This window comes from Eptatretus burgeri, chromosome 18, assembly GCF_056783735.1.
Source record: "Eptatretus burgeri isolate ZD-2024b chromosome 18, Ebu_testis_v1, whole genome shotgun sequence".
NCBI lineage: Eukaryota > Metazoa > Chordata > Myxini > Myxiniformes > Myxinidae > Eptatretus > Eptatretus burgeri.
Window position 1 is genome coordinate 20,370,501 of NC_140978.1, and position 26,689 is coordinate 20,397,189.

Sequence of the window (26,689 nt, forward strand, 5' to 3'; positions counted from 1 at the left end):
TATATGTATATGTGTGTGAATATATATATATATATATATATATATATATATATATATATATATATATATATATATATATATATATATATATATATATATATATATATATATATATATATATGTGTTTCAACGTGGATCTTTGATTCAGAACCAATAATGTAATGAAGAGACAGACAAGGAGACAACAGATAGAAAACTAAGAAATAAAATGGCTTCATTTAAGACCAAAGATGTAGTAACAGATTTTATCAAATGATACATGTGATGTCCATTGCTAATGGCAAACATGAATAATCCAGCTGCAGCTCAACCTCAAAGTCTGTGTGGAATGCCAATGCTACATGTCAGAGCATGAACCTCTTGGCTGCTCCTTGCATGGCAGCGAGGTTGAGAGCGACAGCACAGTACAAAGGGCAGCACAAAAGAATATGCTTCAGAATCTTTTAAAATGCTGAAGTCTTGACATGCTGAAATAATGAAGCTTTCAAATGCTGGCTCTAACACTGCCCCTTTGGGGAAGCTAATTTTGGAGTCTTTTAGGATTCAGACTTCCATTTGGTTGACGATTTCTCCCATCGGAGTCAATCTGATTGATTGATTGGTCAATCTTAATCTAGCATTTGCTGTAAGACTCCCTCATTCAAAGTGGAGTCAAACAAAACATAGGCCTGCTAAAAGCTTTGTATTTTAAAGCTTATTTTTGTCTGTGGTTGTTAATGTTTCAGAGAGATCGGTCTCATTTCTGATTCTTTCCCAGTTGGGTTGAACACGATCCAGCTTTTTGGGCTGTTGTGCCAGTGATTAGATCGATGGGGCTCGAACCCACATCCTTGAACGTGGTTCAATGGAATGTAATTATATATTGGCCAAGAGTTTAACTGGTTCATCACCGTGGCTGCTTTGTACATTTCTCAAAGGAATTTCTTTTTAAGGAACATTATCATCATCATCATTCTGATTTCTTCTGATGGAGCATCAGTGCTGCCAAAGCAGTTTTATTGCAAGGATTACTCTGGGCAGTTTGCCATTGCCTTCCCAGCAGTAGTCAAGACAGGAATTTGTAATTGGCTTCAGTGTACCAGCGATAACTCATCGACTCTTCATCGGAAAATACTGTGGGATCTTTAACATCCATCAGATAATGGAGGTACACTAGTCCCGAGACCCAGCTTAATCTATATCCGAGGGATTTCTGCAACTACCAGTCTGTGAAGCACCAATCTGAGTTGTAGTCGGGTTGGGAATCAAACCTACACTAGAAAGCTCAGAAGCAAGTGTGCTTCCTCCGCACTATCCTATCCACTATTCAAAGAACAAGATGCAAAATTCCTCAATTGCATGGTGCATGGTCAGACCAGAAATGGATACTGAAGTATGTGATGTTTAATATCGACTGTTCTGTGTAACGTTGTTACAGTGGGTTAAGGTGCAAGTTGGATTTGCAATTGTCCTGTGATAATTGCTTTGAAACAACAGTATGTGAAATGTAGATGAAAAACATTAAATAGAAATAGAAATATGCCATTAAAGAGAGAGAGGGAGAGAGAGGAGAGAGAGAGACAGAGAGACAGAGAGACAGAGAGACAGAGAGACAGAGAGACAGAGAGACAGAGAGAGACAGAGAGAGACAGAGACAGAGAGACAGTGAGAGTATAATAATAGATGAATATAAGAAATGTGAAATCCATGAAAAATCAATGATTGTAAAATGAAAGGAAGAAAGAGGTCCATTACAAATGGGTCAAAAAAAACTGGTTGATCAAACAATAAGCAAGGTAAAAAAGAACAGTGGATAAATGCAAAGAACTCGGCGTCTTGGCGATGTGCGATTGCTATGCACGGACAAACCTACACTGTGACGTGCGTTTTCCAATTTAATGTGAAAACAACAATAAATCAAAGGAAAATAAGAAGGTAAATGTGTGCCCTGTGCACTGAGCTGCCCTGCACAGATGTTGTTAAAATTGCCATCATTTGTAAAATACAGAGAAGAAACAGACATTTAAAGGTCCAGTGTCAAGTTATTCAAATTGAATCCATCATGTGACTGAAAACATAACAGATGGAACCAAGGGGAAATGGGTTGAAGGAGGGAAAATATCTGAGTGTAATATGCAAGCAAACAAAGATAAGCTGTTAATAGTTAATCTAAGATGTAGAGATATCAAGATGTATAAAAACACACACACACACACACACACACACACACACACACACACACACACACACACACACACACACATACACACACACACACACACACACACACACACACACACACACACACACACACACACACACACACACACACGGTAGTTTGATACCTGGGAGGGCTTCGTTCCACCTTCTGTAACCTGCATATGGAGATAACTAACAACAAACCCAAGCACTACATTTATTCATGCTGAGATGCACTAATGAGGCATGATAAAGCAATAATGTTTCAACAATCCCACCCTTTTTATACAAGTGACAAGGCTCAGGGAAGAGCAGAACAACAAACGGTGAAGAATCCACATATAGACAGTGGGGCAAAGAAAAACCATGCGGACAAGAACGCATGCACGCATCGCAGCACGAGGAGAGGAGTTGCGGGTGAACGAGAGTCAGTGTATCAGTAGGTATAGAAGAGCTCAGAGGTAAAAATGGAAGAACATGGATGTCAGATTTCAAGACCTGAAAGAAGAGCATGAGACAACAGACTTGGGAAACTGGTTCCACAGTAAGCGATGATGGGGAGGGGGTTGAAAGAATTGAGGTGAGTGTTAAGCTTCGACTTGGGGAGAGTAACAGTGGAAGGTATATGAAGTTCTGTTGTGATGAAAGCTAACCGAAGTTGTTTAACCATCACTTTACTTTCCACGCAGCAGAAAAATGTTGAGCAAGTAAGAATTGTTCCACTGTTCATTTCCCCAAGTGATACTGAGTACGTGTCCTCACTTTCAGGTGCTTTGTTGCCTTGAGTAAATGCAGTAAAAGCTCAGTTGTAAACACTTGATTGGTTTCCTCGTGCAAGTCGAGATGAATACGTTTCATTCCCAAACTCAACAACTCTGTTGATATCCTTTAATAATTCAAACAACAATGCGAGTCTCAAATAATGCTGATTAATGCAGCTTTACCTCTTCATCACATAGATAATCAAATATACGTTTGAAATAGCACAAAAAGTGATTTATTAACCCATAAAGAAATTACTGCAAAAACGTGTTGCTCATGACAAGAGAAATCCGTGAACACTCTGTAAAGGCGGAGTACCTTCCGAGCAACTACAGCACGTTTTTAGAGATGCCAACTCGCTACTTTCACTGGACTTCCTTGTGAAAAGCAAATTAGCCAGCATTGTTAAACCATGTCAGACCACAAACAGAGCAGAAATGATCGCCAAACTCCCCTTACGGAACAAATTAGTAACATGAAATGTGAGGTTTTATCAGAAAAGGAAGCACATCAACACTCCTCACCACCACGAGTCTCATCCAGGCCACAGTGTTGCCGGTAGCAGAGTGCAAGTTCGACTCTGTGACAGCGGTACAGTGCGACACCTGCTCCCAAAAGCAGCAGCATAGCGCTCAGGCCAACAGCTAATTGCAGTACCGAAGGAGGCTCTGCATGCACATACAAGTGTAGGTCGCAAGCACACACATCAAGGAGTTATAGACAATAAGGACAGAACTAGACCCTCAACTAAAGTTCGAGCCAAGTTACCATGCTGACGGAGAAGGACTGTCCCGTGACGTTTTCCACGTCCATTTGCCACAATGCAAGTGTAGTTTCCGAGGTCACGTGGTTGGACTGAATTTAAGACGAGTCTCAATGCAACTCGCTGCTCTCCCAGCCACTCGTGCAGCACCCTGCACTCGAAGACACACTCTCAATCACGCACTGTCTTTGGGCGGCTATTAATCAAATAACTGATCAAATACAGCACTGGAATATCAGGAGGAACCCGAATAGACAAAGATGGAGTTATCAGGAGAAACCTGGATAGGATTTGGGTTTCGGCTGCTACTCCTCCACCCTCAAACCCATCCAGGTGCAGCCAGGTGAACCTTACAAAACACATTTGCAAGATTCACCTCTCACTAGACAAATAAAAAGAAAGAAAGAAAAAAGAAAGGAGAGATGGAGGACAAGAAGAAACCACGCACACCAACAGAAAGTTCACGTACGTGCACACACGCATGCATGCACGCACACACAGACACACACTTCAATCCATCTACTATTATCCAGAAATACCTTACTGCTTCTTACCTTGCCATCAGAGAATGTACACAGGAATCCACCAGCACACAAAGCAATACACAGGCCCTCGATTTATAATTAAGTTCCCTTTCCGGGAAACACTAATGATGCAATTCCAGTTGACTAATTAAATAATTGAATATAAATATAAATATAAATATAAATATATATATATATAATTAAATAATAATAAAAATAAAATTCCTTTATTTATTTATTCTAATTCTTTCGCACAACTTCCAATGCTACAGGAACGTCATGTTCACACGAAAACCAACCAAACTTAAACTAGAGATTCCAATGACATCTAAAAACCTTATCACATGATGTAATCAAACTCTTAGCACAATAACCCCTCTCTAACATCATGGAATACATCTTCTTAACATGAACCACAAAATCATCCTTTACAGAACAAATTCTAGTAACTCTAATAACCTGAGATGAAAACACATTGTAACCGATCTTAACCAGTGCATTGCTCGATGCAAAAGACAACAGGAAAACTAAAATAGTCAACTTTATGATTTCCCGTACATTTGGAATAAAACAATTATCTCCAAGTCTAAGTAAAAATCCAGATATGTAACTACACATTCATCATTATTACTCTCATCTGCTATTCGGTTTTCTTGATAAATCCTATGAATCAGCCTATCAAAAAACGTATATGGCTGCGGTTTCATGAAGACAATTGTTTCAAAGGGTTAACAATATTGCTTAAAAAAAAAAGCCCAATTTTATCTCTATTCAGGAGGGTTTCCAGATAATGCTGGGGCTATCCTCGAGAGATTTAGCCCACACTGATGAAAGCCCCAAAGCAGGTCGGCCACCACTGACTGCTCTGTCATTAATAGTGAGACAGCGACAGGATGTTCTGGTTTACACATGGTTTCAGACATTATTACAGGGTGTGATAAATCACATCATGTTATGGTCTATCTAGCATAGAGAGATGGATTACAAAGTTTAGTGGCAGCAGCGTGGGATCAACCCAAACCTTTAACTACAATACTAGGTATTATTCATACTCATTACAATTTAAATTTTACATCAACACATTTTCAGGTCATGTTCATGAATCCAATACGTCTCCTTGTCTTAACAGTCGTGATATTAAAAAAGATGCAACAAAACAAAAGCGATGCGGCTTAAGTGATGTTGCTGAACGAACTCTCTTTTGTTATCAACTTTGATCATCACGAAGCACAGAGTACTTTGTGACCGTCAGTTTACCTGAAAAATATCTGAAGGAATATTCACACCACGTATGACTTTCACAGATGTAGTTACAACATATGTAGAACTCCATTGATTTAATATTAATGGCTTGCAAAGACCACCCATTGCTTCACTGATGGGAATACTGAGAGGTGGGGGGGGGAGGAAAGAAAGAAAGAAAGAAAGAAAGAAAGAGAGAAAGAGAGAAAGAGAGAAAGAGAGAAAGAGAGAAAGAGAGAAAGAGAGAAAGAGAGAAAGAGAGAAAGAGAGAAAGAGAGAGAATCAGATCGGATCAGAACGGATCAGAATGGAACAGATCACACAAAAAGATGAAAAGGCGATGTTGTGTCATAAAAAAAAAAAATCATCATTTTTCAGCGGGTGGACCGGAACACCGCACGACACCGCGGAGCCACAACCGCAGGCGTTTGGGGCCTGAAATTTGTACATTTATCCATAGACCAGTTATTACAAAGAGAATAGGATGTATTTTTGGTTGTGTTTATCACAGTGACAGTGCGTGCCACCTACAGGTACTTTTGCCTGTGAATTAGCACTTTGGCGCACAGGGTAACGCAGGTGACTGAACTGCGTATGTAATATCTTGTTCACTTCACCTTTCCACATTGCTCACTCGGCACTGCCACATCATAAAAAGATGTGTGTAAACACCAGAGGGCCACACCACCGGTCTCTCTCAAAATACCACCTGTCACGAGCAAATACCACCTGTGACTTTGCTGACGAGAATACCAAGAAACAGAGGGGGGAACAAGGAGGGGATGGGGGATATTATGGACTTGCGTTTGGTAGGGGGGACTTGAGAGGAATGGGGGAGGAGCTCTCGACTTGCACTTGATTGGAGAATTTGAAGGAGGGAGAGGGTTTAGACTTGCACTTGGTAAGGGGACTTCAGGGAAAGTGGTGGGGAAGGGGGGAGGAGGGGAATGGTTACCTAGAGTCTGGCTTTACCCCTTACATAAACCTCATGGAGGTAGATGGAGAGCAAGGCGAGATAAGCGAGAGGGGGAGGGGTTCGTTTACCCTCTTATACTTCATAGAAGCTAAGGATGCTTAAGTGAGAAGAGGACTTGAGTGAGGGGGGAGGGGTTAACCTCCTACAGTTTCATAGGCAGGCCGATTCATCATTGTGTTTGCCGTCCCTCGGATGGATGTACACTGAACAAAAATATAAACGCACCAAGCGCAAAAATATAAACGCACCAAGCGATTGTTACTATTTTACCTCGAACTCATTAATACTAAATCTTCACAACAATTTGGTTATAGAATCCATGACAATTGAGCATTAAATTTCAAAGAGTTCCTTGAGAATTCTGGCGACAGTCTTTGCGCTACAACAGCCGACACAACCGAGGTGTCACTGTCAGAGTTCACACAGTCAGTAGCGGGTGTGTCCACCGTTGGCATCGCGCAGAGCGGTGCATCTCCGGCGCATGGACATCACCAGATTATCGATGGTGGCCTGAGGGATGTTTTCCCATTCCTGCTGGAGAGCCACACGGAGCTGGCGGACGTTCTCTGGGACTGCGTAACGTTGTTGTACGCGTCGATCAAGAACGTCCTAAAGGTGCTCGATGGGCGACATGTCGGGAGAATATGGAGGCCAGTCGAGGACATCAATGTCCTCCTCACCGAGGAAGTCCATGCAGATCCTGGCAACATGGGGGCGAGCATTGTCGTGCTGAAACGTCACATGGTGAAGGCACACAAACGGCACGACGATGGGTCTGAGTATCTCGTCCCTGTACCGCTGCCCATTCAAGTTGCCTTCAATGAAATGAAGCCGAGTGCGCTCTCCATGGCATATGCCTGCCCACACCATAACACTGGCACCACTGTGTGACACCCGATGAAGGACATTGGCGTCAGTGTAGCGCTCCCCAGCCCGACGCCAGACGCGGAGTCCGCCATCAGCCCGATACAGCTGGAACCGCGACTCATCGGTGAACAGCACTCTCCTCCATCATGTGAGGGTCCAGCGCAAGTGAACATTGTCCCAGTTCAGTCGGGTCTGACGCCGGACTGCAGTGAGGTCGAGTCCCCAGTGTGGTCGGCGGCTTGGAGGTTGGCCTCCCTCAAGCGGCTACGCACCGTCTGGGCTGAAATGCGCCTGTTATGCAGCCCGACAGCCTCATCGGCAGTCCTCGTGGCCGGTCGGAGTCGATCCCGGAGATGTTGCAGCCTCATGTGACGATCCTGACCGGCGGTGGTCACACGTGGTCGCCGGGCATGTGGGCGGTTCACGGTGCTTCCAGTCTCTCTGAGGCGCGTTCTCAGGCGGCTAATGGTGGAGTGGTGGACATTGACGTGTGCTGCAATGGCCCGTACTGACGTGCCAGCATTCAGCATGCCAATGGCGCGCTCCCTCAAGATTTGTTACATCTGTGGCATGTTGACATTTGGCACCAGTCCACATTTTGGGGAGGCCTTTTATAGGGCAAGCTATAGGGAGTGTCTGTGTCCTGGTCATGCTCACTGACCATCACTCTGTCAAGCCCCATGGTGCTCATGGGAAGGATTACTCAACGTGTGAGTCCACACACTCAGAGTGGTCAATTTCAATGGGAACATCTGTCTTGAGCAAAACAAAGGAACCATTGCTCAAACATATCATCGGTTTGACCATTTTCACATAATGGCAATCTTGACTTAGATATTTAGGTTGGTGCGTTTATATTTTTGTTCAGTATGCAACTGAACATCCCGTCTTCCAGCATTAGTACAGGATTGAACAAAATGGGGTGCATTCAAACAGCATGTTCAAACAGCACGAACCATTTCAAAAGAGATTATAACATGGGCTCTCCTTGAGGGAAGACACTCGTACTGTGGCTGGCACCCTGTGTACCTGCTATCATGGAACTGGAACTCACTGAGGCAGTAATTATTCTAACTCTGAAGTTTACTTGCCTTATCTTACATTTTAAAGTTTTGTCAGATGGAACTAGGATAAAGGAACACACGTTTATATTTCTATTTTCTTGCGTAAATATGGAGAATACTTTGTTTACTTTATCACCTTGACATTGTCTTGAATGTCAATTAGTAATTTTATTGTCGAAATTGACAACCACTGTGATAAGAAACGTCAATTACTCCACCATCAACTGTATTGCCATGGCATGCAACCGAACAAACATTGAAGAATACCACTTAAAGTTGAGCAAAAAAGTCATCGAACAAATAAAATTTGTCATCTGTCTGTCTGTCTGTCTATCTCTGTCTGGATGTTCATGTTTCTTCGCAAATACCGCTGAGCTGAAAACCACCGAATTTGGTTGGGAAGCTGTTGACTTCTTTAAATCGCAACTACCTAATGTAAATCGGTAAGGAATGTAAATATCGCAAATACCTCCCCAAATACAGAACAATCAGCCTACTCCTAATGATCAACAATGCCATAGAATTCATCATCGCTTCCGACATCAAATCCTTCTTCTTCACAAAGGGCTTGATTTCCGAACACCAACCTGGAATCATACCAGTTCACTCTACCCTGGACATTAGTTTACCCCAATATAACTCATGGAGGCTAAGGATGCCTAAGTCAGTAGAGGACTTGAAAAGGAACATGCTGCATCTGTTTTCCAAACAATGGATGGAGGTCCTCAATACAAGATATGAGATCAGAGCCAATTCCAGATATTTTAAACCTCGACTCAGAGTGACATGGTCTGGCACCCCGCCCTGCTCACCAAACTCTCTTCCTATGGTATCCAATGCCATCTCCACTCATGGCTCACAGACTTCCTCTACTGTCGCAGTCCACGTGTGGCCCTTCATGGAATTCTCTCATCTTCCTGTCCAGGCTGGAGTTCCTCAAGGCAGTCTTCTGGGCCCTGTGCCTTTTTATGGTTTTCATCAATGATCTCTCCAACTCTCTGGAAAATACTCTTTATCACTTTGCTGATGACTCCAACCTCTGCTGTTCCATGTGTCATCCCTCAAATTGGCAAGCAGCAGTGTCTGCAATCTCTGCATAGCTGGATAAAATCACAAGCTGGTCCAACACTTGGAGGATGGCTTCCAATGATGACAAATCTCACACTCTCGTCTCTCTGAAAGGACCGACAGGAAAACCTCCCCATCTACATTCTCAACAATCCTCTTGAAGAAGTCCTTTCATTCAAGCTTTTGGGTCTTACTCTCTGCCATGATCTCTCTTGGAAAAGCCACATTTCCAAGCTGGCCTCCAAAGCCAGTTGCCGACTGGACATCTTCCATTGTGCAAAGTCCTTCCTTGGCACACCTGAGCTCCTGACCACATACAAAGCTTTCATCTACAATCTGATGAAGCACTGCTCTCCTCTCTGGGCTGGTGCTCCCGCCTCGCACCTTTCTCGGCTTCACGCTGTGGAAACAAAGGCATTTAGGATCATTGGTATCTCCCACGAAGAAGATGAGTCTTCAGGTTTCTCACTCACTGCAGGCAGGTCGGTGGTCTTTCTGTCTTGCACCGTCTCCTCCCCGGCATCACCCTTCTCCCTCTTTCTGTTATCTGTTCCCCCCCATATTTCCGCAGGGCGCTCAAGGTCCACCAGCAACCCCCTTCTGGTGAAACTACAAAAATTAAGAACCACTGCTCACCTTCACTCTTTCATTCCTCTTTTTCCCTGCTATTGGAACAAACTCCCACACTCTCTTCAATCCCACTCTTCCCTCCAGGTCTTCAAAAGAGCTGTTCACCACCAGCACTTATCTTCCCCCATCCAAAACCATGATCTTTTCTACCTCTGTTAATCCACCACAAACCCACCTCCTTCAAATTCCCCTCTTTCCTTCCTGAAAGTCCCTGTGGTGTCCATCTTGTTTGCCCTGTGTACCCCACCCCAACTCTCTCCCTTCCACAGATCTCCTAATGTCTCTGTTCCCCACTGTTTTGTGCTTCCCTCTCCTGTCCCTCTTGTCTCCTGCTTCCTTTGTTATACATTCTCTATTTTAGCTCTGATACGAGCCTTGATATTGTATACAAATATAGACCCTCAACACCTTTTTAGACCTCAAAGATCCTTATGACCCATAAAAACCTTCAGACCCTAAAGATGCTGAAGACCCCTTACACCCTTCAGAGAGATTAGACAGCTTGGACCCTTGACCCTTTAGAGCTTTACACTACATGGACATTTTTAGACCCTTTTTACATGTTTTGGAGGTAAGACCCTTTCAACCTCTTCGACAATAAGTACAATTGGGACATACCCTTTTGACCATCTAGAACCTTTTAAGCGCACACCACAAAAACATCCACAGTCTTCTTCCAAAACACAGACTATACATTTTTCAGCAAGTAATGTGCAAACTCTACCCACCCAGAGGGTGGGTACTCTGCTATCTTCAATAATTAATTGGTAGGAAGGCTGCCAAGGAAATTGCGGAGAATTTTTTTTCACGTCTTACTACCTCTGCCACTGAAGGTGAATGAGGTGATGCTTTCACCCCTCTCTGTCTGTTTGTTTGTCGGTTTGTTTGATTGTGTGCAGGACATATCAAAAGGTTGTGGACAGATCCGGATGAAATTTGGTGTTCAGGTTGGGTGTGTGACAAGGACGAACTGTTTAGATTTTGGTGAAGATCCGGATCCAGATCTGACTACTAGAATTTTTTAAAGTGATTCTTCACCATTGAGAGATATCTTAAAAAAGTTGCGGACTGATTCAGATGAAACTTGGTGGGCACGTTGGGTGTGTGACAAAGAAGGATCGATTCAATTTTGGTGAAGATCGGAATCCAGATCAGGATCCGATATATTTTAAGTGTTTCTTCACCGTTGAGAGATAGAGCTTAACTAATATACAGCTCTGGAAAAAATTAAGAGACCACTGCAAAATTATCCATTTTTCTGGTTTTACTATTTATAGGTATGTGTTTGAGTAAAATGAATATTTTTGTTTTCTTCTATAAACTACTGACAACATTTCTCCCAAATTCCGAATAAAAATATTGTCATTTAGAACATTTATTTGCAGAAAATGACAATTGGTCAAAATAACAACAAAGATTCAGTGTTTTCAGTCCTCAAATAATACAAATAAAACAAGTTCATATTCATTTTTAAACAACACAATACTAATATTTTAACTTAGGAACAGTTCAGAAATCAATATTTTGTGGAATAACCCTGATTTTCAATCACAGCTTTCATGTCTTGGCATGCTCTCCACCAGACTTTCACATTGCTGTTGGGTGACTTTATGCTTCTGCTGGCACAAAAATTCAAGCAGCTCGGCTTTATTTGATGGCTTGTGACCATCCATGTTCCTCTTGATCACATTCCAGAGGTTTTCAATGGGGTTCAGGTCTGGAGATTGGGCTGGCCATGACAGGGTCTTGATCTGATGGTCCTCCATCCACACCTTGATTGACCTGGCCGTGTGGCATGGAGCATTGTCCTGCTGGAAAAACCAATCCTCAGAGTTGGGGAACATTGTCAGAGCAAAAGGAAGCAAGTGTTCTTCTAGGACAACCTTGTACGTGGCTTGATTCAAGAGTCCTTCACAAAGAAAAATCTGCCCGATTCCAGCCTTGTGGGAGCGCCCCCAGATCATCACCGATCCTCCACCAAATTTCACAATGGGTGTGAGACACTGTGGCTTGTAGGCCTCTCCAGGTCTCCGTCTAACCATTGGACGACCAGGTGTTGGGCAAAGCTGAAAATTGGACTTATCAGAGAAGATGACCTTACTCCAGTCCTCTACGGTCCAATCCTTATGGTATTTTGCAAACCTCAGCCCTGCCCCGAGGAGCCTGTTTCGAACTGTCCTCGCCGTGCACTTCACCCCAGCTGCCATTTGCCATTCTTTTTGTAGGTCACTTGATGTCATCCTATGGTTGTTGAGTGACATTCAAATGAGTTGGCGGTCATCCCGGTCAGTGGAGAGTCGTTTTCGCCCTCTGCCAGTCTGTAGCTTTGTTGTCCCCAATGTCTGCTGCTTGACTTTGTTCTTATGAACCGCCGTCTTTGAAATTTTAAGGATCGAAGCAACGTGACGCTCACTGTATCCCTCTGCCAGTAAAGCCAGAATTGAACCCTTCTTTTCCTCACTCAAAACTTTTCCTTTCAACTCTTTTGGCATGGTCAATAGTTATTTTTTTGATTCCAATTACTTTTGAGGTACTACTAGCAATGTTTTTGCCATCCAGCTGGTCCTATTACAAGAGGATAGTGATGACCACAGCAGTGGTTTTTATACTTTTCCTTGTTAAATAAGATTCGGTTCAGGTGATCACCTAATTGGTACCTCACTAAGTAGAATGAGGTGTGCCTGTGTTGGAATTCAACAGGCACTGGAATAGAATGGCTACCATACATGTAGAGATGCTGATTTAAATTTTCTTTGGAGTGGTCTCTTATTTTTTTTCCAGAGCTGTATAGAATGATGTCTCAAAAAGTTGTGGACAGATTCAAATGAAACTTTGTGGACAGGTTGGGTGTGTAACCACAACCATTTGTTTCGATTTTGGTGAAGATCCGAATCCTAATTTGGATATGATAATTATTTCATTTAAAAGTGATTCTTCACCATTGAGAGATATGGCCAAAAGCGATATATAGCACGATATTTCAAAAATATAATGGGCCCGATATCTTCTCGTGGATCAGGAATTACGTGGCAGAGGTTTGCGCTCTACAGTTTTCAAAGTTATTATGTACATGTGTACACTTTAATAAACACCCTACAAAAAATCATTTTTGGGAGGAGGGAGGGGAAGGCTGGAGGAGGGAGGGGGAGGGCAGGGGGTAGGAGGAGGTATGAGGAGGGAGGGGAAGGGGTGGGGTGGGACTCTGGAGGGGTGGGATGAGAGAGCAGAGGGGAAGGGGTATGGTGGGAGGAGGTGGGAGGAGGTGGAAGAAGGAAGGTTAAGGTGTGGGGTGGAAGTCCTGATGGAGGGCGGGGGGGGGGAGGAGCGAGCGGAAGGGGTGGTGTGCGAGGAGGGACCCGGTGTTGGTATCTTTGCTAGTTTCAAATATTTAAGCAAAAAGACAAATAAAGCAAATGGAAAGGCAAGAGAATGGTGAAACGGGTGTGTTCCATTACCAAGCAGCCTGTAGAGTGCTCGCCAAGTGGCTTCAGCACTCAAGCATGCACTCCAATGAAACGTTGATAAGGAATGGCTGGCTTGGCAAGTGAAAGCAAGATGATTGGTAATGGGACACATCCGAGCACCTCCATCGACACAAATACAAAAACTGGCATAAATATGGAGGAGGGATCATAGTCACTATGCTCAATTATAAGAATCGCAAATTTCTTTAAAATTTCAGATTTAACTCAAGATTTAATTTGTCCACGAACTCCGATCCTCAAATCCAAAGACACATTTGGATTATATACTTTAATTAGTCTGTGAGGCCATCAAAAGACGCCAAGTCAAGGAAAGGTTTGGCAGACCGAAACAAAATGGCAGTTTAAGATCCCTGAAAGTTGGCAAAGAACAAAGAAAACAAAACAATGAAAGAAGGCTGACCAAGATGGCGGCACGCCATCTTGGTGGGTTTTTTTATGATGAGCATCCCATTAATTATCTTCAAAGGAATGTTTAAATTTACCAAAATACCAAGTTTTCATTCATGCACCCCCTTGGAGTTCCCTTCATATGCATGCAAAGTTTCGGGCCACTAGGTTTCATGGTTTTGGAGTTATGGAGGACGGACACACACACACACACACACACACACACACACACACACACACACACACACACACACACACACACACACACACACACACACACACACACGAAAATGGAACAGAAATAGAAGGAAGTTGGAAAATGAGGATTTAAATAATAAGGTTGAATAAAAAAAACAAAAAAGCATAAGACAATATATGTAGCAGTACAAAAATCTCAACTGGAGTTTAACAATAGTTGGTCAATATGTCACAGTTAGATAATGAAATGAAAATGATATTATAAAGACAACGAGAAAAAAATCACACAATGAAAGAGTGAGAGACAAAGATGAAGTAGTCGGAAAATGTCAGGTCAGAGAGTGACTGTCATTGTAATTACTGCTCGAGCCGATCTTCTGAATCCAATTAATGGTGATTCGGCGTCGAGCTATATCCAAATGGGAATATGGGGCCTGCGAGGTGCCTGTTAATTACAAGCCAAGCTAGGATGTATAGGTTAAGGAAGCAATGCCTGGGGTTCGATTCACCACAATATTCATACTCGAGCAATCGATTTGGGCAGAACCGTTGTCTACAGATCGAAAAGCCTGAACAACCCGAAAAGCCACTCAGAGGGATAGAAAATCAAGTCACTGTACCATAAGAACAACAAAACTAGAGAGTTCATAGAACACCTTACCCTACGCAAATTCGATTAGTCTTGATGATGTAATATGCTGTAATATTTTGTCCAAATACTGTTAAACAGACAAAAGGTTTCTGAAAGTGCCAATAAGGCGATTTGTGTTCTACAGTGTTCAAGTATATAGTTCAATAGAAATAAAATAAAGATTTAAAGGTAGAATTTTTTTTTTCCGGAAGTTTCCCGCCAGTGTCTTTTACACCAACTCATTAAACACGTTACAAGAGTTATTCGTGCTTGATGTTTGTGTTCTTTAATGATGTCCTCAAAAACAGTAAGTTTCCTGTTTAGGAATGATTTTCAATTTTGCGTGACTGTCAGAAAGGTAGACGGAGTAAGAAAATTATCTCACTCCTCTCTGCGCATGCGTGATCGGGACAAATGCAGAGACAAAGTAATGGTAAACCACAGGTTAGTTCACCGATTCATGTTCCGATTCGTGTTCAAAATACATCATTCAATTGAAATTTAGTTCTTTGATCATAAACCGACAGTTCTAGACAGGACAGACAGACAGACAGAAGTGAAACAATTCCTTCACCCCCACTTTCCGCTTTTGCGTGCATGGGGTAAAAAAGATTTAGCACAGATGCGGTGGTCCAGCTCACCTCGTCTCATTCTCATAGATCCTTTTTGGATCAAGTTCTTCAATGAAGCTATCTCCTTTCATCCAGTAGATCGATGGACTCACCCCACCACTGTAACCAAAGTATGCCTGGCAGGTCAAGCTCACAGTCTGACCTACAGGCACACACCGACGCCTTAATAAACACTCATTGGGCCATACATTTAGCACCATCAGATGTTCTTGATAAAGACACATCAAGTTCAAACCTTAAAGGATGGAACGTCTTCACAAAAATACCTGCTGTAGTCAGTTAAGAGTTTGTTTTTTTTCCCTTCCAAAATAACTGAATAAGTTAAATTATTCAGTAATGACAATTAAATCTGCAATAAGTGTGAAATTAAAACCATATCACTTATGTCGTTATGAAGAGAATTATCAATTAAAAGTCTTTACCAACATCATGCATAATTTTTAATATCGATAAACAGACACGGTATGATTTAGTGTTTCAAAGTTTATCGACTCAAAAATGTTTATACAAGTAAATAAATAAAGATCCTTTTGTCATTCCATTGTCATCCCATCAGAATGCGTATTCGTTATCATCATTGACCCAAGTCTTAAATCTGAACAGGTGCAAGTTCAAAGTAAATACACTTTCCATTGACCTAAGTTCTTGTAAAAAAAAGTTTGTGAACCACTCAGATGCTTCTCAAAATGTGTGTATGCTGCCAAGAAGTAATGGCTTTCCAAGCTCTGCACTTCACAGCTCTGACCATTTGCCCCACCTGTGAAGACTCCACTTTTCCTCAAAATGCCATGCCACGTATGCATGAGAATTGCATTCTTCTCTGCCCATCACATTCAGAACTAGAGAGCTCATACAACATGATACCCCAAGCAGCGTTGTTTCTTTTAATATAGGATGTTGAGGCTCGTATGAGAGCGAACACACAGAACGTACAACAAGGGGGGCATGAGACAAGAGGGGTGGGAGAGGGATGGACAGAACAGTGGGGAACAGAGACATTAGGAGATCTGTGGAAGGGAGAGGGATGGGGTGGGGAACACGGGGTAAACAAGATGGACATCACAGGGAGTTTCAGGAATGAAAGCAGGGAATTTGAAGGAGGTGGGGTTTGGGGTGGATTAACGGGGGTAGAAAATATCACAGTTTTGGATGGGGGAAGGTAAGAGATGGTGGTGAACAGCTGTTTTGAAGATCTGGAGGGAAGAGTGGGATTGAAGAGAGTGTGGGACTTTGTTCCAAAGGCAGGAAGAAAAAAAAAGGAATGAAAGAGTGAAGGTGAGCAGTGATTCTTGATTTTGCTAATTTTACCAGAAGGGGGTTGCTGATGGATGCGGAAATATTGGGGGGGGGGACAGACTCATACAGAGTCTGTCTGTCTGTCTGTCTCTGTCTCTGGGCAGACTGTCTGTCTGTCAGACAGAGAGGGTGCGGAGGGGATGGGGGTAGCGAACAAGGAGAGGAGATGTAGAAGACAGAAAGACGACCTACCTGTCTGCAGTGAGAGAGTGAGAGACCCAAAGACAGCCTCATCACGGTGTTCAAATACATACTTCAATTTTAATAAAATAATGATTTTAACGATTGCTAAAGAAAATCTGGAAGTTTAGCATTACCGAAGCAGTCTTATACACTGTAACAAGATGACATTGAGTCGCAGTCTCGGAGATGGAGGCTTTATTGATACCCTCTCACATGCCACATCCTCTCATGCTATATATTGATACATAGCACGGTTGTTGGAAGTATTATGAAGGCGATTTGTGTTCGATGGTGTTCAAGTATATAATGCATTTTAAATAAGGGTTAAAAGAGGTTTAAAGGTTAGAAATACATTGATTCCGGTTTTTACCGCCGTTTTACCCAGTGTCTATTACATCACCTGATGTAACATGTTACATTAGTTCTTCATGCCTGTTGCTTGTGTCCTTTATAACATCCTTAAAACTAGAACGGGCACTCATAGAGTGCATACCTTCGCCGCCACTACTTTTTTTGTTCTTGGTATGAGTGTGGGGAACTGGTTTCATATGAATGGTGTTATGACACAAACCACATATCTATAATGTCATGACCCCCCCCCCGACTTTCGGGGGCTACGGACTAAACAACAATCAACTCACGTCGTTTTGGCGAGTCTTCACTCGCAAGCTCGGTGAATACAACGTTTCAACAAGAGAAGGTAATCTCGTTTGATGCTGGTTTTATGCAAATCTAATAAGAATTGGCTGTTATGCTGAAAACCGCATATTTTTCAAGGGCGTGACCCCCCCCCCGACATTTTATCCCAACCGGTGACATGTGTTATGACGTCATTGTGTCACAAGATTGGGCATTAAATTCTGAACATTTTGGTGCTGGGTTCATGTAAAGCGGACAAGAATTGACCGCGTTATGACAAAAACCGCATATTTTTCAAGGTCGTGACCCCCTGACCTTTGACCCCTAATCGGTAACAAGAGTATGGGCGTCATTGTGTCATATTGCATATCACAAGATGAGGCGTTGAATTCTGAACATTTTGGCGTAAGTTGCATGCAAATTGAATAAAAATTGACCGTGTTATCGTAAAAAGACGATTTTGACCTTTTCGTGACCTTGACCTTTAACCCGAACGATCCAAAAATCTAATCGAATGCTTCCTGGCTAATAACCAATCATCCCACCAAATTTCATGCAATTCGGTTTAATACTTTTTGAGTTATACGAATCACAAGATTACAAATAAATAAATAAATAAATAAATAAATAAATACACGCTGACCAAAACATAACCTTTCGCAGAATGCGAAGGTAAACAGTAAATTTACTGTTTGGAATGATTTTAAATTTTGCTTCACTGACAGGCAGACGGAGGAGTAAAATTATCTCACTCCTGTCTGCACATTTGCGATCGGAACAAATTCAGAGCCAAATTATGGTCAAACATTGGACTTGTCTTCCTATTCATGTTCCGATTCGTGTTCAAAATATAACAATCAATTTAAATAAGTTGTTCCTCAATCATATAATGATGATCATAAACTGCTGAGACAGGACGGATGGACGGATGGACAACGACCAATTGCTTAATCTCACTTGATTAGATTTTTTTTTTTGAATGAGGCTCACTTGGCTGTGCCTGGATGGGTTTGGGGTAGAGGAGGAGCAGCTCAAATGTGAATCATATCCAGGTTCCTACTGATGACTTCATCTTTGCTTTTTGCTTGTTCGGGTTCCTTCTGATTACTCCAATCCAAGACTGTACCTATTTTGGTCTTCCATTTGATTTTAATTGAATTTATTTTAATCACATTATAAATTAAATTGAATGATAATGAAAAAAACGTCACGGGTCAGGGTCAGGTTCAAATCAAAGCGGGATGTCTTGGTGCACGGTCATCACTGCCAGCAGTTCTAAAGTGGCAGTTCTAATTATGTCTCATTAATTACGTAACACCAGTACACAGACACCACACAAAACAAGTCTCGGCGAGGGTCTGAATCACTGATTGCTCTTTTTCTTGCTTCATTTTGTTTCAAGTGATCTTGAGCCATCAATGCAAAGTGTTTGCACAGGAATACCAATGTTAAGGCATGCTTAGGCATAAACATCAGTTTCCTTCCAGCAGAGTCAGTTGCAGGTGATCGTAGAGCCAACAAAATCATAATTATATGAAGACAATCAATGTTCTTGCTCGTCTGTAGAGTTGTGGACAATGAGATTCTCGGAGACAGATAATGGTGGTCATCCTATTACGATTAGCTGGAACCATTTGTGGATCATAAAAGACGTGGAACTTGCACTGCAGGTGTCACATTTTGAGATAAATGGTGTCACATGCCACTAGTCCACCCTCTACATCAAAAGAGTCATGTCACTTTCCTGGTCTCACTGTTCCACCCAGTGCAGTGAAAATGACCCGTACAAGAGAGATTGCTTTCTACAAAAGAAGTTTACTACAACAACACACCAACGGTGTTCAAGCTAGGCCAGAATCCAAAGCAACAACCTTGACGACTTGGAAATTACTCTCCAGCAGGGCACAAACTTCTACTGAACCAGGCAGTAATCAAGTGGTGTGACGAAAGAGCGTTACGTAACTATAACGTGCCGATAAATGGGTTGTGGTGATTATCTGCACAGGGTGGAGATATCTCTCGGAGCAAATTATCGTGACGTCCGTGGCCGAGTGCATCCACCGAGGGCACTCGGAGGCGACGGGACAGCAGCCCGGGAGCGATCAATCGTCGTGTTGTGAAGATTCCTCTGTGTCTCACAATTCTCGTAAATAACATACGACAATTACATCACAAAAGTGGCCCCCTTACGTGGCCGAAGGGTAAGGTTGGGCCACCGAGGAGTACCAGTGTGACCACTCCTCATTTTCATAAATGCCAAGGTGAGCCAATGAAAAAAGCCAACAATTCACAAGGTTTCGGAAAAAGCGATGATAATAGAAAACCTATAGAAAAGCAAGACGCCAAGGTGAACAACAAATAGCCAAGATCTTGTGAAAAAAAGCCAAGGAGTGGTCACACTGTGCAGTACGCACTTGGTGTTCAGCTGCTCCTCGAGTGAGCAAGTGAGCACGTGGAAGCTTAAACGAACGAGCATGCAGGTAAATGGACGAGTCAGAAGGTGGGCAATCACGTGAAAGAACGAGCGAGTAATAGGATGTGGCAATGCATGAGACTCAGTCGTGATTGTTTTAAGCTTTCCCTCGACCTGCGACCTAACCTAAACACAGCAAAGAAATAATGATCCGAGTAGATGGTCCATAGACTGAAGCTTCTATAAACGTCAGGGAAAGGGAACATGCAAGGCTGTGCACCTATACAGCATCACATTCAAGGGCAAACAATGAAGCTTGCATTCCTCGGAGACTGAAGCGTCCCTGCCTTATTCCGTACACCCACTCGTGCGACCGTTTCTCTGTCCTAACCTTTCCGGCCCGTTCCACTCATTCTCTCATCTTGCTCTATTGATGCGGTGCGGTGGTTCCCAACTTTATACGAAAAGAACGACGCCCTTTTGGGATGCAACAAATTATTGAGGCAATCGATGGCAGGTGCGAGCTCCTTCAACGATCCCATTATGCTCCCCGGGTTGCCTGTTTGAGCACAATTTATGTAACGAGTGTTTCTTTAGTCATAATGTTCCAGAGCTCATTCAATTAGAGGCCATGTTTTGCATATGTAAATTATAGTGAAAAAAAAAAAAACATACAAAAAATACTTGAAAACAATGAAACGAAGAGGCCATGCGTGATTAATCCTTAAATTGGAACGCAAGCATTTCCACGGTCGGAGAGGTATTAAAACAACATAACAGCGTTCTACCACGAGCTCGAACATGATCCATGCTCGTCAGAAATGTCATAGCAGGTTGCGCCAGGTGTAGGTGGAAACATGCGAGCGCATGTGTGGCTGTATGTACTGGAGAACATGTGTGGCTGTATGTACTGGAGCACATGTGTGGCTGTCTGTACTGGAGAACATGTGTGGCTGTGTGTAATGGAGCACATGTGTGGCTGTCTGTACTGGATCACACGTGTGGCTGAATGTACTGGAGCACAAGTGTGGCTGTATGTACGAGAGCACCCATGTGGCTCTATGTACTGGAGCACACATGTGGCTGTGTGTACTGGAGCACAAGTGTGGCTGTATGTACTGGAGCACATGTGTGGCTGTATGTACTGGAGAACATGTGTGGCTGTGTGTAATGGAGCACATGTGTGGCTGTCTGTACTGGATCACACGTGTGGCTGAATGTACTGGAGCACAAGTGTGGCTGTATGTACGAGAGCACCCATGTGGCTGTATGTACTGGAGCACATGTGTGGCTGTATGTATGAGAGCACACGTGTGGCTGTATATACCGGAGCACACGTGTGGAAGCAAGTAATGGAGCACATGTATGGCTGGTGAACATGATGCATGTGTGGTTGGTGAATGTGATGTATGTTGTGGCTGGTGAACATCATACATGCTATGTCTGGTGAACATGATGCACGTGTGGTTGGTGAACATGATGCATGTTGTGGCTGGTGAACATGATGCATGTTGTGGCTGGTGAACATCATACATGCGATGTCTGGTGAACATCATACATGCTATGTCTGGTGAACATGATGTATGTTGTGGCTGGTGAACATGATACATGCTATGTCTGGTGAACATGATGTACAGTATGTGTGGCTGATGAACATGATGCACGTGTGGCTGGTGAACATGATGTATGCTATGTCTGGTGAACATGATGCATGTTGTGGCTGATGAACATCATACATGCTATGTCTGGTGAACATGATGCATGTTGTGGCTGGTGAACATGATACATGCTATGTCTGGGGAACATGATGCATGTGTGTACTGGAAGTTTAGCGTTAACTGGTGAACATGAACATGAACGAACCTGGTGAACATGAAGCTGGTGAACATGATACATGCTATGTCTGGTGAACATGATGTATGTGTGGCTGGTGAACATGATACATGCTATGTCTGGTGAACATGATGTATGTGTGGCTGGTGAACATGATACATGCTATGTCTGGGGAACATGATGCATGTTGTGGCTGGTGAACATGATACACGCTATGTCTGGTGAACATGATGCATGTGTGGCTGGTGAAAATGATGCATGTGTGGCTGGTGAAAATGATACATTTTGTGGCTGGTGAACATGATGCATATTGTTGCTGGCGAACATGGTGCGTGTGTGGCTGTTGAACATGATGCATATTGTTTCTGGTGAACATGGTGCATGTGTGGCTGGTGAAAATGATACATTTTGTGGCTGGTGAACATGATGCATATTGTTGCTGGCGAACATGGTGCGTGTGTGGCTGGTGAACATGATGCATATTGTTTCTGGTGAACATGGTGCATATTGTTTCTGGTGAACATGGTGCATGTGTGGCTGGTGAACATGATACACGCTATGTCTGGTGAACATGATGCATGTGTGGCTGGTGAAAATGATGCATGTGTGGCTGGTGAAAATGATACATTTTGTGGCTGGTGAACATGATGCATATTGTTGCTGGCGAACATGGTGCGTGTGTGGCTGGTGAACATGATGCATATTGTTTCTGGTGAACATGGTGCATGTGTGGCTGGTGAACATGATGCATCATGTTCACCAGACGTGATACCTGCTAAGTCTGGTGAACATGATACATGCATGTTTTGGCAGACAGTGCAGCAAAATCGACGTTTCACTTTCTGTAAAGCAAAGCATAATGGTTTGAATGTTTTATATGACAGGCCAGGTCGGGGGCGGTGGGGTGATGCGTTTGAGTCGAGAATAGGAAATGCGTTATTTGTCTTTGTTGTGTTTCTTGTGTTGTGAAGTGAAAAAGCGTAGCTCCTGCAGTCCTGCTGTGCTGTGCAAGGAACTGCAAAGGCAATATGTGCACCCAGGGGATTTCTCATTCGAAACAGATGAGACATATAGAACAAAGATGGACAGGACAAGCCATATATATGCAAAAAAGTCAAAAAAGTGAGCGCAAAAGCCAAAAGAAAAAATCAGGGACAGAGAGGGACAGAGAGGCACAGAGTCGAGCTGTAATTGGATCAAAGCGAAGCATACATTCTGGATTCATCGACCGACGAACATTTATTTTGGACAAAGGATTTCTCCAGTCTGGATGGAAAGAGCATAGAATCGGGTTTTGAAATAAAATGGAAATGGCCTTAAAAGCCTACCTTTGCTTTTGTCCAAATCTTTTGTCCAAATCTCAGTGTTGACCGACAGAGCGTGACAGCATTTGGACATTTGGTGTTGGCATCAACTGAGTGACTGGCTGGCAATAGGGCTGCTTCTCTTGTGAAATTTGGCACGAACTTGACGGAGAGTAGACGTAAGCAAGAATGGCAGGCACACAAGGGGAAAATAATAAAACCGCCTGTGTTTTCCTAGCTCATGACGGAATAAGTCACAATCATAACCACCTCCTCCCTCCACCTCTCCACCCTCACCCACCACATCCTCATGTGCTTTTGTTTGATGTGGTGTTGTTCAATGCATTGTTACCTTGTTATGAATTAGTTTCACCTGATTTTACACGAGTGTTAAGGTTAATGATTGTTATTTCTGTGGCATATTGTTTGGCCCTTTATTGCTCAACAGTGAAGGAATAGTTTGAACAGATTGGCATTGTGTGGTTTGCTAAATGATGAATATACACTTGAGTGCTGAGTTCAAGAGAGTTCAGGGAACAATGATGTCATAACATGATATGAAACCCAGAGTCAAAGCACGCTGGGATAGAACACAAGCACGGAGTGATAAATCTATATGTAATGAAGCAGGTTTATGTGATGATGTATGAATGTATCTCCACTTTTCACCCATTGGTTGGACAGGTGACCTGACGTCACCCACAATTGTAACCTTAACTACTTTACCAAAAATACCCAGCGGACCCAAAAGACCCCCCCCCCCTCTCCCAAACCCAACGACCCAAAAGATCTAAATGATCCCAAGGATACAATGACCCCGAGGACCCAAAAGACTGAAAAGCCCCAATGGAACCCAAAGACCCCAAATACCCCAAACAACCTGAAGACACCTAAAGACCCAAATACCTAAAAGACCTAAAAGACCCAAAAGACCCTTAAAGACTTTGAGGACACTGAACACCCAAAAGATCCAGAGGATCCAAAAGAACCAGGGGATCCAAATGACTTGAGGACACAAAAGACCCAGAGGACCCAAAATAACGAGCCGACCCAAAAGACCCAGGCGATACAAAAGACCCAATGGACCAGAAAGACACAATGGGATGATCTGGGACCTATGGTAATCTGCATAATGTGAAATGTGATTTCAGGTTCCAAAGCCTCCTCTCCCACCCCCCCCACACACACACACACACACACACACACACACACACACACACACACACACACACACACACACACACACACACACACACACACACACACACACACACACACACACACACACACACACACACACACACACACACACACACACACTCCCAAGTCCTTAACCCCCTCCTAAATCTGTGCTCTCACTGGCCCCTTACCACCACACCCAAACTCTGTGCTCCCCTTCCCCTTCCTTCAAATTCTCAAATCCCATCCCAACCCAATGTCCTCAACCCCCCAAAATCCCCCTCAACCCCAACTCTGTCCCCTCTCTGACCACTCCCCCCCCCACAAGCCAACTCTGTCATCCTCTCCCCCTTTCTTCAAGTCCTCAACCCCCTTCCAACCAGAAGTCCTCAACCCCCCCCATACCCAACGTCTCAATCTCCCTCTTCCAATTCCATGCACCCTCACCCTAACTCTCTGTCCTGCCCTCCCCAGTTCTCCCTGTTCTTAACAACATTACACAGGGAACTTTGGCGCATGAGAAGGCAATTCAGCCTATCATGCCTGCGTTGTTCCTGTCCCCGTTTATTCAGAACAATGTTAAAATTAAATAAAGATAGAAGTTAAATTCACATTCACTTCCCCCTTGCTTTACTTATCCTCACTATAATTCACGGATCGATGTTTGTATATTTGTCTGTCGCGCTACTCCCACAGTTGTGGGCCGATTACATCCAGACTTGCTACATAGGATCAACATGACCCCAATTAGTGTATAGCGGTGATTTTGTCTTTGGCGGTGGTCATGTGGGGGGCGAGGGGACAGACACAAATTCTCTATGTAAATGTGTACAGTGTAGCGCCGTCTCCAGGTGAAGGAGCGTATTACAAGTCTTCACCATTTACAGTACAGTATTCCTGTGCCCACGTTTTCCAGTGCAGGCGTTTTGAATTATAAGCAGTAGGTATTTTTTGCTTCATGCACGCAACCTGGGTTATTTATTTTTGCATATACAGAGCTGTCAGTTGCCTATGCACCACTCAAATAAAGGTGTGCTTACGAAGAACATGGTGCATGATGGGCCGGTTTCTCCACTCGTACAAATAAATGCAGAAGACAGCTTTTCACCACTTACCCCCATCCATACTCATGATCTCTTGTACTCCAAATGACCCCATTCCCAAACACTCCTTTTCCCAGGTTATTGTGATATTCCTCCCTCTCCTCAACTCGTTTTGTTTGTTCATTATTGGTTGGTTTGTTCCTTTTCTGTTTCATCCACACTTTCTCCCTTTTTCTTCTTGCTGTATTTCATTAAGTTTGTGTGCATCTCTTTCACCCCCATGTGTCCTTCGCCTCCCCTTGATATCACCCTCACTTCCATTCTGTTGTTGGTGTTTCCCACTTTACATTTTTTTCTCGCTCTTCCATGAGCCTCAACCATGTATACAAAGAACAAACAAACAAAAAAAACCCCATAAATTAACAACATATGCACAATATGTGGAGATCCGTGACTCGTCCTCAGGCTGCTAAGATGGCCTCGAGGTACGCACACTTGCCTCTAAACTGTCTAGCCTGAGTTTGAATCCTGACCCAGCTATAAACTGTCATCCTTTTGTATCACAGGCAGGATGATTCATCTATGCGTGTGCCGTCTCTCGGATGGACGTTAAAGATCCCATAGCATCCCTCGCGAAGACAAGGCCTAAGCGAGCTTTCACCGCTTCCAGGTGAAACAATTTCCAAATTCCTTCTCTCTCCAACAGAGGGCACTGCATCAGTGGCACAGCCATGCCCTCAGCCAACGATGCTACCCTGCAGCCTTGTGCTGAATACAAAAGAAGAAGAAGAAAAAGAAGAAGAAGAAGAAGAAGAAGAAGAAGAAGAAGAAGAAGAAGAAGAAGAAGAAGAAGAAGAAGAATGATCCACAGATGTGGAATGAGTGCTGCTTTTTGTGCTTCGTCGAATTAATGGCTAATATAGCCAACAATATAACCAACACTGGTCATTAAAAGTTGGACAAGTTAATCGATTTTGCTCAAGGCTTGGTAGGATATTGAACCCCTCTCACAATTAGTGTAAGCACCTAAAGATACCTGGCCTATCACCATACCCAGAAGAGAGGATGTTATAATATTGTGCACTCCAGTTGAACAGCACCAATGAAAAGTTCACTGCATTCACATGAGATTGAAGCTACAAGTAGCAAACCACTATGAGACGAGGCTACGATTATGCACTACTCTACTCTGACATATTCCGATCCCCCCCCCCCCCCCGTGCAATCCCACATCCCCAACACCATTCCTCCTTCCATATGGTCATCCCACACACTTTCTCATCTCCAACAACTCCCTTGTTCCTCTGCACTCATCTCTATCTGTCAAGGAGATTAAAAGCACAATGTGTTAAGGTTGTGGACGTACATGTCATCGGATCCCCATGGCTTGTT

General features: G+C 43.2%; 1 protein-coding gene across 2 annotated transcripts in view; it reads right to left on the reverse strand.

Moving 5' to 3' along the window:
• The window catches only part of LOC147008698 (interleukin-1 receptor accessory protein-like 1), a 724,240-nt gene that overhangs the window by 75,156 nt on the left and 622,395 nt on the right, over positions 1-26,689 (reverse strand). For both annotated transcript variants that reach the window (XM_085864160.1, XM_085864161.1), the window contains 3 exons: positions 15,417-15,549; positions 3,709-3,854; positions 3,465-3,608 (listed from right to left, as the gene is read on the reverse strand). In XM_085864160.1, the coding sequence (XP_085720286.1) occupies positions 3,465-3,608; positions 3,709-3,854; positions 15,417-15,549 (423 nt within the window). The remainder of the gene's footprint in view (positions 1-3,464; positions 3,609-3,708; positions 3,855-15,416; positions 15,550-26,689) is intronic.